The following is a 10,779-nucleotide window of genomic DNA, read 5'->3' on the forward strand; positions in this document are numbered from 1 at the left end:
CACTAGTATCAAGACTATTTAATCCATTTTCTGTGGTGTTGTTACATACTGATTTTTAAAAACTACTTTTAATTTAGCGCTGCAGACTTTCTTTGGTCTTACTCTAAAGTGATATTTTTCGGGTGAAATCGTACAGTTTGGGAGTGCCCTGGCAACACTGGCGGCGCTGGCGCAGACGCGTGCGCGGCGGATACTGCTCGGCCATTTTGCGATTCGCGTTGGTTGGTAGTGTCGGGTTTTTAAAGCGAGCGCGATAATTTTGTCTGTGGCCTCTGTGCGTTTAAATAAAATATACTTAAATTACTCCGTGTAGTACTGTGCCTGCAAATGGCATCAGGCTGGGAAGAAGATAAAGACAGCTTAAGTTTAGGACTCCAGTATCTAGAAGAATGGGGTTTATCCAAAAGCACCATCAATAATTTTGCGGGTAAGTTTTGCATCATTATCCCGTATTTACCTAATTATTTATTAAGAGTGATCAATGTATTGTAGGTACCTATTCGAATTCTCGTTTTTATAATGCAGGGTCCTTTTTTGAGTTTTAATTTTACTTGATTTTACGTAGTTTGAGAATGTACAAATTCTGGATTAAACTTGTCATGCCCGAGATGCGAGTATACGAAGAATCATATTTATAGTAAAAACAATTGAGGAGAGGTATTCAAAACGTGATTTGTCACAAAAACAATAAAATTGAGTTAATGTTATCACTGTTATCAGTCTATAGACTATAGAGCATTATAAATAGCACCTATATAAAACGTTTCCTCACTGCATAAATCTTATTTTCCTATAGTATTATAATTTTGTATAGCGGAATCATATGCAAAAAAAAGTTTTGTCCACAAGAATTTGCCATGCAAAAAGTGATTTGTCACTTTAGCCAACCGCTAGTCTATTTGGCCGCCATTTTGCCTAAGAACACACTTCGTTTGGTTTGATGTAAAGTTGTAAACTTTCTTACGTCAAACAAAACAGACTAACATACGTATGTATTTTATAAACTTAAAACTAAACACTAGTTATTTAGTCGATAAAACGGCGTGGCTCCGTTGCATCGGCATTTGTCCTTATAACGTTCGTGCATAAAATGTTACGTTCAACTCGTCCAAGCAAAACACGATTTGTTCATTTTTAAATCTCTTAAATCTAAGTTAATTTGTATGGGTACTTATTCCGAATAATTTTAAAATAGTATTAGGGCGCGTGTACACGGTGCACGCGCGGTGCACGCGCCCTTAGTCTACAATATTCTTTTTAACTAACAGCGCAAAGTTTCAATTATATCAATGTAATACGAAATAATAGTTTTTCATTTATCTTAGTTTGAGATTACTGACAAATCACGTTTTTAATAAGTATGCTTAGCTCCTCAATTATGTGTGTCTTTTGGCGTTTAAAAAACAAGAAATTTAATTCTACACTCAACTTAAGGAAGTCCTACCATAATAATATTTATCTAAGTAAGTAACTAATTGACTTCGCTTGTTTTATCTTTCAGATAATGGCATAAGTTTTAAACTTATGGAAAAAATTCAGGACCCCGAGCTGAGAGAGCTGATCCCAAATATCAAAGAGAGAATATTATTCAAGACTGGGATCGAGAAACTACATCAAATAATCCATGTAAGTAAAGTAAACCTACTCGATTGTTATTTTGTCGTGTTGAAATTATTTGCATAGGGGCATTCTATAAAGAGGCCTGTGTGTTATAAAAAAACCTGCTAAGGATGAGTCCGACTAGCGCACTGAGGGTTCCCTGTTGCCAAGTCAATGAAATATAAGTACTTGTATTATCAGTTTCTATATGTATAAGTACGATCCCAAAGGTTCAAAAATATCTGAGCAACCTTATGCAACTACTTTATTAAGGCGTGTTGACATATTTTTGGGCACTTTGTCCGTGCATGTATTTCTAACGACTGTACTGTATGTATGTCAGGCCGCATAGTTACACATAAGACACCATGTGAGAAGCTGTGTTTTCATACATCTGACACCTTGCACGCTGTGTCACTTGTATGAATGGAAACACAGGTTCGCATATCTCTGGTGGATGCTCACCCTTGCTCTGATTTTTGATCTTATAAGTTTTATAAGTTTGACAGTCATGTATTTTTGTGTATCTGTCTGTGGCATCATAGCACCCAAGCGCGTGAACAGATTTGAGTCTGATTTTTTAAATTGAATGTATCTACCGGAGACGGTTGTCAGCTATGTTTAGTGGAAATAAGACCAGTCATCTCCAAGATATTCAGCGTTCATTGAAACTTAGTGACAGGATTTTAGTCAGTATTGAAGCTAAGAATTTCAAATTTTGGTTTCTATTAGTTTTAGTATCATTTTCTACACACCACTCACTACTTAAATGAGGGTCTCATGATAAACAGCTACTTGTGTTGAGGGTGATTTAAATTTTTAATTTCATATTATTAATTTGCCTTGTTAATTCGTTTATTATATGTGCGGGTCAAATCTTGCAAGTGGTCAGCTTCTCAAAATGTAAGTCGGATGCAAATATGTGATGGTAGGTACCATAAAGCCGGTCTGGTGATGGAGATGGAAGGTGGCCACAGGAACTTCTCAGTTACACAAGATATTCTCTCAGTAAGTTCATGATTGAGCAAAAAAAGACAGTCTGCAACAAAAGCTTGCACAAAAAGTGAACTTTTTGACCAGGGTTCGGAACCGGTATTGATATACCGGTTAATATCGTTCATAAACCGTTATATTATTTCGTTCATTAATAAACCGGTTAATTGATGGAACGCGAACTTTAAAATTTTGTTCTCTCTTCTAACCGGTTAGTTGAGAGAACGAAATGTTTTCGTTCTCGAGGAACGATATAATACCGGTTAATCTCAGCCGTCTACAATATTAATATATTACCCGGCTACCCGCTCTAAGTACCAGTGTTGGCCGTAATGTGTAATTCTAATTAACAATTAATAATTTCCATTAACTATTAATTCCGAAATTAATCAATTGCATATTGCATTACGCATCAATTTAATTAAAGTTGAATGTAGTACCTGGCGCTGTAGGTATATTATTAGGTCTAACTCGTGCTTGACCATTTATTTTTGCAGGACACTGCATCTGAAGATACAGCTTCAATTAATGGTGATTTGATGGTGTCAAGCTTGTCATCAAGTTCAAGTACCTCTGGAGTGAGCGACCGTTGCGTAGAGAAATCTCCTGTAAGTTTTTATGCTTTTTAATTTAAGTCTACTATATGCTATCTCTTCTTCCTTTTTAATTTTGTTTTTTATTTCAATATTAGGTACAAATTGATTTGAAACAAATCCTAACAACGACTAATTGTGGTGAACTGTGTCTTGCATCTGCATTTGCAAACAAGCCCCTAGATAATGCATTAAGAAACCAAATAGTTCGAACCGTAGTAGAATATTACATCAAACGTTACAATAAAATGACCAGTCAAGACTTTGATGTATTGTCCGATCAAATAGTAATGCTGTTTCCCTCGGAATGCAAGGTTTTTACTTTTTTTTGTAGGTAGAAGTACAGTAGATTATTATTAGTAGTACGTAGCAAAGTAGATAGTACGTAGGCACATAAGACAACTTTAGTACATTTTTATACTGCACGGACATGTATCGGTATATGTGACGTTCCGCGGGTAAAGGTACCTTATGGCGGTTGGCGCTTACGCTATTGCTAACGACTAGAGATGGGCCGAATATGGACTTTGCCGAATACGAATATTCGGCCGAATATTCGGTTGGGCTAAAACTGCCTAAACAGCTGAAACCAAGTTCATACAGATTCGCGATCTGCACTCGTCACGTGTTTTTGATCCTTCCCCTTCCGACCGACCGGCAAATTTTATGAAAAGAAACTGAAACGTCTTCGTGGTAGGCCCTCCTTTGATCGTAAAGTGCACGAGCCAGCTAGCGGACGCCCTTAAAAAAAAGTTTGTTTATTCGGTAAATATTCGACAGAGCGAACCGAACTATTCGGCCGAATACGAACATTGAAAAATATACCGAATATGCCGAATACCGAATAATTACCGAATATTCGGCCCATCTCTACTAACGACGCTCCAATAGCAATGCGATGTTTCGCAAAGTATTAAGCGCCAACCGCCATAAGGTGCTTTTACTCGCAGAACGTCACATAATGTAGATATGGTCTAAGAGCTAGCCACGGAAATAGGTATGCGATTTATAGAGGAACGAAATCCCTCTAGTTAGTATGCCATACTATCATTATTAATGAATCCGGGCGCCTGGCAGCTGTTTAGCGGTGAGTGCGGGAGTGGATGGGCAACAAAGGGGTTGTAAAATCAATTGAAGGTGTGCAATTTATAGAGCTCTGTGTTTGGTGTGATATAATAGCTAATGTATGTATTTAATTCAAATTTAACAATGGCGACATTAGTAGAAGACATATACGACACTATGCGTAAAGCAATTGTGAGTCAGGTGCAATTTGCTCGTGGTCTTCAGCAGGCGCTTAAGTGATTGTGTACTTTCATCACCTGGCACTACTTTTCTCCCAAATAAAACGCCTGGAATTGTTATATTTGAATTAAATACATAATTGGCTATTATATCACACAGAGCTCTATAAATTGCACACCTTCAATTGATTTTACAACCCCTTTGTTGCCCATCCACTCCCGCACTCACCGCTAAACAGCTGCCAGGCGCCCGGATTCATTAATAATGATAGTATGGCATACTATCTAGAGGGATTTCGTTGCTCTATAAATTGCATACCTTTTTCCGTGGCTAGCTCTCCGGCTAATAACATAACCAGCCAGGAGCGGAGCCGGAGAAGAGCTGGTTACACCATGGGACACATTTTGTGACACAACCTGGGAATGGAGAGGGCGCTTAACCACGTCCGGTCGACCATAATCAACCGGCTATGGAGGATTTGATGCTGTAGGTATACTAGGGTGGTTCACGTTTGAATGGGAAAAATTCAAATAGTAGTAGTAGAAGTCGTCGTTGTCGTATTAGGAGTAGTAGTAGTACCTAGTTGTAGTCGTAGTTGTAATATTTTTTTTAGTACGACGGTGGCAAAGAAAAGCATACGGCCTGCCTTATGGTTAGCAGAAACCGTAGCCTTTAGACTCTTGCGACTCCAGAAGAATCACGAGCGCTCTGCCTACTTTTATTGATTTGAGGATTCTTTGAGTCGAGAGCTAGAGACAAATACATGTCCCTCACTCTCAACACAACGCATCCTCTGGACCTCTGGCGACCTTACTCACCACCAGGAACACAGCACCACATACCTGCAGAGCATGAATTATTTGTTGCACCAAAAACTACCTAGGTAACAACAGGCGTTCTTATTTCTAAAAAGTGAATCTCTTATCAGTGAAACTACTGATACAAAATATTTTTTATCAATATATTTAGGTAACCCCATTTTAAATTCTGCATAGCTTTGACAGCATACTGATTTATATAGGTACTTCTTTAATTTAGACATTGTAACAATCGACGTAACGTAAACGGTTTAAATTACAGGAGACATATTACATCCCCAGTCGGAAAGTTGGAGAAAAAACTTATATTTCCGCACAAGCGAAACTACCTACTCGCTACCGTAATCAGCTAAGAGTATTAAGGAAAAGTGGAGTAGTAACACGACCACCCACCAGTGGCACCAGTTCCGATAATAACGAAGATACCATTCCAGGTAGGCGTGATGTGTGTATTCATAGAGGTTCGATGTCATGGGTGTACGAGTCGACGTTAAAGATATGTTTGTACTTTTGCACCTTATTACAAAGGATTAAGGAGGAAGTAAATATCTTTGACGTCGACTGTACATGAATAAAATTACATTCTTCTATCACCTTATTTGTTGTGTATTGTATTATTTGTTGGTCATGTGGGTAATGTATAATATTTGTTTATAATCAGGGTCCAGTACTGATATTTCACCAGAAGAGGCCGAAGAACATAAGTTGTGGTTGAAATTTAACAAAGAACCATGGGTAGACATTTTGGATAAATGGAACCAGACCAGAAAATACCGAGCGGCATTTATCGCTGAAGAAAAAAATACAATACAGGATATTCTTACAGAATGGCCTAGCCTTAAGGCGAGTCTAGGATATAAATTGGTATGCTTTTTGTATTAAGTATACTTGGACTCATCGGTATTCAGAATATGACCATTTCAGTTATTTTTTAAGTATATATTACCTCCTATTTATAAACAAACCCTAGTGACTATAATAATATCTATAAAACAGATGATCACCGACTCTATTTGACTTTACATGCGTAATGTGACTTTCAGATTGAAGCAGATTTTGACGCTATGCATCCGCATTGCGAACTTAATTTGTTTAAAAAATGGCCATTATTTATGGAAAAAGCAAGACCAATACTGAAAAATCTTAAATCACCGGACATAAATTTACTGGATGAAAATCTTCAGGAAGGTAGGTTATGTATGCTGTGTCTCTAAGTTGGGCTATTTCTTGACTTGGCGGGGCGGAATCGGTATGCAATATTTTGTACTTTGACGTGATCTTACTGATGTGCCTAGATATCAGTATTACATTTGCGCATTTCCTAACACTTACCTAGGCGTAATTGAACAGAGTAGTACTGTTATTTATTCTGTGACAGAGTACAAAAAGTAGAAGACATATACGACACTATGCTTAAAGCTATTGTGAGTCAGGTGCAATTTGCTCGTGATCTTCCTGCAGGCGCACAAGTGATTGTGTATTTTCATCACCTGGCACTACTTTTCCCCCAAAGAAAACGCCTGGCATTGTTATATTTGAATTAAATACATAATTAGCTATTATATCACACCAAATTCAGAGCTCTATAAATTGCACACCTTCAATTGATTTTACAACCTCTTTGTTGTCCATTCACTCCCGCACCCACCGCTGAACAGCTGCCAGGCGCCCGAATTAATTAATAATGATAGTATGGCACACTAACTAGAGGGATTCCGTTGCTCTATAAATTGCATACCTATTTCCGTGACTAGCTCTCCGGCTAATAACTGCCCCTTAGAGAGCAATGCGCGCGAGTTGTAAGCGCGGCGCGACGCGCGCTGCTCTCATCGCGCTCCGCTTGCGCCCCGCTAACAAAACGCGGCAGTCTGACGAAGCCTTTAATGTGATCATCATCATGATGATGATGATGATGATGACGGTTTGGTTAATCGTTGATCCCATCCAAAACATAAATGTAAATGAATGCCAATGATTATACTTTGCTTTTTTTAGATGCCACGAACTACATTTTCTTCAAATTAATGTCTTGCAAGATGTCGCCTACCGTTAAAGTGCCAATCAAAGAAAATGGAAAAAAAAGATTTTACAAACCCAGCATTGTGGAGTCGCAGAATTCATTTATTTTACACGTTACGGTGAGTACATGTATTAAGTCAAGTTATCCAGTATACTAGGATATATTAATCCGGGGCCTGAGCATAATTCTGTGGGCATGGCAAAATGCGAAAGTAGCTCTGTCCGTTTGTATCTGTTATTTTTTCACGTTTGAACTACTGAACTGTTTTTGATGAAATTTGGTATGTACGAAGCTTAAGCTTTTGAGATAGACAGAGTACCTACTTTATTATTCGAAATTTGAATTTTGTTTGAATTTTTTAAAGTTTGTAGTCCATAAAGAGAAAATTAACGAGATATGTGCTTATACAATAGAGGAAAAAAAGTATATAGGTACCGAAGTAAGGAACTTCATATAGTGTTTTCCAATAAGGGCATTTCGATTTTCAAATGTAATAAAACATGATATGTGTAAAATATTAATTACTTTTAAGTTTTATTTGAATGATACGTGCCATTTTTTGTGAAATATGACATCGTTCAAATATCCGCCCCGCCTCGGCTTCTCCTGGTAGCCCATAACTTAAAAGTCCAATATTCAATAACTCTTCCGCACAGATCAGACTGAATTTCAGCGATGGCTTGGGTTATATTGATTTTAAGGGCATACGTGGATTGCGGCTTGTTTGAGTAGATATGCGATTTCAGAAAACCTCAAAAAAAATCAAGGGGGATCAAATGCAAGGATATCCTTAAAATCAGTATAACCCAAGCCATTGCTCAAATTCAGCCAGTTCTGTGCGGCAGAGTAATTGAAAATTGGCCTTTTAGGATATGGGCTGCCAGAAGAAATCAAGGGGGACATTTGAACGATGTCATATTTTACAAAAAACTGCACTTATGGGCCTTTCAAATAAAACTAAGAAGTAATTAATATCTTGCACATAGCCTGTTTTTTTGCATTTTAAAATCGACCCGCCCTTATTGGAAAACATTATATTTTACTGTATGGGTTATGGGTTCAATACATAACAAGTCTTTATTATTGCTTAATTATAGCTGGTCAAACAAATCTTGTCAGTAAAAAAAGGCGCGAAATTCAAATTTTCTACGGGTCGATATCCCTTCGCGCCTACATTTTTCAAATTTGCCGCCTTTTTCTACTGTCAAGATCTGGTCGACCAAGTATAGTCGAATAACCCGCACCGTGTTACTCCTGGTGCAAAGGTGTCCCTAACGCTTGCTACATTACCGTCGGTGCTACCATTTACAGTTTTTTTAAATTAATTATTAAATGAAACTTAAAAAAAAAACTTGGCCCAAGAACTTTCTTGCGGGCCTGAGGTGGTAGCAAATGTCGACCACACCTATCCGCTATTTTAGCAAACGGTGCACCAAACACCCCGTATAATACGAGTATTTGTGTTTGTTACAGAACCAGAGTGAAATCAAAAATAAACTGGAGCAATACCAGAAAATGCATCTATCCAGAGGAACCACCTTCCAACCGCTGGTGATTGCCGTCGGACCAACGAGCAAGGACTTAAAGGATTTTTACGTAGCGGTTGAGTCAGTTCTCTACAAGGTAGATCAACTGCTAAAAGCTGTCGACGTGTGTTTCAAAGTAATTCACGTAACCAACGTTCAATACCCGCTAGAATGTTTAAGTGTATGGTCATTTATCCAAAAATATTTTTATAACTTGCACAACAAAAAGGACAAGAAAATTTCCTCTGTCTATTGCTTTATATCAGATCTGACTGACTAATTAATTGAGCATCTTTCAAGGACTTAAGAATTTTTGTGTTTTGACTATAGGGATAATAGTTAGTAACAATGTTTATTTGCTTCATGTGTTCGATCGAAACAGCAAACCATCAAGATCTTATTCATCATTACAAAACTAGTCACAATCTCGGTCATAACTCGATTTATCGATGTGCACAATCGAATTGTTTCAGAGCATTTCAAAGTTTGCGTTCCTTTCGTCGTCATATAGTTAGTCATAATGTCTCGGACCGGAATATATATTCAGAATTAGCCCCGTCGCTTAATTTTAACACTGATAACATGATCGAAAATTACAATAATTTAGACATAACAGATAATACTCAGGATACATGTAATGTTAATGCATGCTGTAGTAATCTGCAACCCACATCTGAAAGTTTCAGTAAGAAAAATGAAAATGTACGGAAGTCTACTGCAGCATTTGCATTATCGTTGTATAGCAATCCTTATTTAAATCGTAAATGCGCTATGAAAATAATTGACGATGTTTCAGAACTAGTAACTGGTGTTATTGGAACTATGTTGTCTGAACTCTCACCTAATGACGATACACCGAATAAAAACATAGTTGAAGCAATTTCCCATTCTTTCGACGGTTTGGATACTGAAAGTCAAGTAATTAAATATTTTTCTGACCGTAATATTTACACACCCCCAAAAAAATTTACAATTAATGAAAATGTTACTGTAAATACAGGAAATTCTACGGTAATGCTAAGACCTATGTCGGAAACTGGAGCGATAGTACCTTTAAGAGCAGTTTTAAAACAAATATTTGAACTACCCAACTTTCTAAAATGCAGCACTAGTATTCCTGATGTTCAATCTATATCAAATTTTACACAAGGTAATATGTGGAAGCAAAAATTGGTCGGAAAAATGGATGAAAATAGCTTATACATTCCATATTTTCTGTATTTTGATGATTTCGAATGTAATAACCCCCTGGGTAGTCATGCTGGAGTCCATTCTATCGCTGCTACCTATTACACATTTCCAACGTTGTCAGCGGATCATGCTTCACTAAAAATATATTTGTTGCAATGTTGCATAAATCATCTAGCAAAAGTCATGGAAATGCTTCAATTTATTACGAACTTATAAAGGAGTTAAAGAGTTTAGAACAAAATGGCATAGATTTAGAAATCAGTGAAGGTGTTTTTAAAGTATATTTTATACTAGGGATGATCATTGGTGACAATTTGGGACTAAACACCGTTCTTGGATTTGCTAAATCATTTTCTAGTAACTATTATTGTAGAATATGTAAGGCTCATAAAAATATAATGGGAAAACAGTGCAAGCAAGATGACGGTTTAATGCGCAATCGACACAATTATAACACTGATGTCGAAATTAACAATGTAACAATGACAGGAATAAGTGAACGATGTGTATTTAATGATATTAGCACTTTTCATGTTGTTGATAATTTTTGTGTTGACATTATGCATGATATATTTGAAGGTGTTTGCCATTATGATCTGACTCATATTATTGTGTATTTTACAGAAAGCATCACATTGTTCACTTTAAATAACTTGAATAATAGGTTACAATTATTTGACTACGGATCTGGTGAGCTAAATGATAGATGTGGAATAATAAAACATGAACATTTAATGAAAAGCAAATGTAACATGTCTGCATCTGAAATGATGTTATTTGTACACATATTTCCT

General features: G+C 37.0%; 1 protein-coding gene across 1 annotated transcript; it reads left to right on the top strand.

The window, feature by feature from the left end:
- The first annotated feature begins 7,251 nt into the window (after positions 1–7,251).
- Positions 7,252–10,084, top strand: LOC134649213 (uncharacterized). The gene is made up of 2 exons (XM_063503932.1): positions 7,252–7,386; positions 8,742–10,084. Exons 1-2 carry the CDS (start codon positions 7,273–7,275, stop codon positions 9,072–9,074), a joined length of 447 nt encoding a protein of 148 aa, XP_063360002.1. The 5' UTR covers positions 7,252–7,272; the 3' UTR covers positions 9,075–10,084.
- Positions 10,085–10,779: the final 695 nt, after the last annotated feature.

Source organism: Cydia amplana, chromosome 6, assembly GCF_948474715.1.
Source record: "Cydia amplana chromosome 6, ilCydAmpl1.1, whole genome shotgun sequence".
Lineage (NCBI taxonomy): Eukaryota > Metazoa > Arthropoda > Insecta > Lepidoptera > Tortricidae > Cydia > Cydia amplana.

Coding starts and splice junctions, on each gene's coding strand:
- LOC134649213 (XM_063503932.1), top strand. CDS start 7,273: ATGTCTTGCAAGATGTCGCCTACCGTTAAAGTGCCAATCAAAGAAAAT. Junction 7,387..8,741: donor CATTTATTTTACACGTTACG/GTGAGTACATGT, acceptor TGTTTGTTACAG/AACCAGAGTGAAATCAAAAA.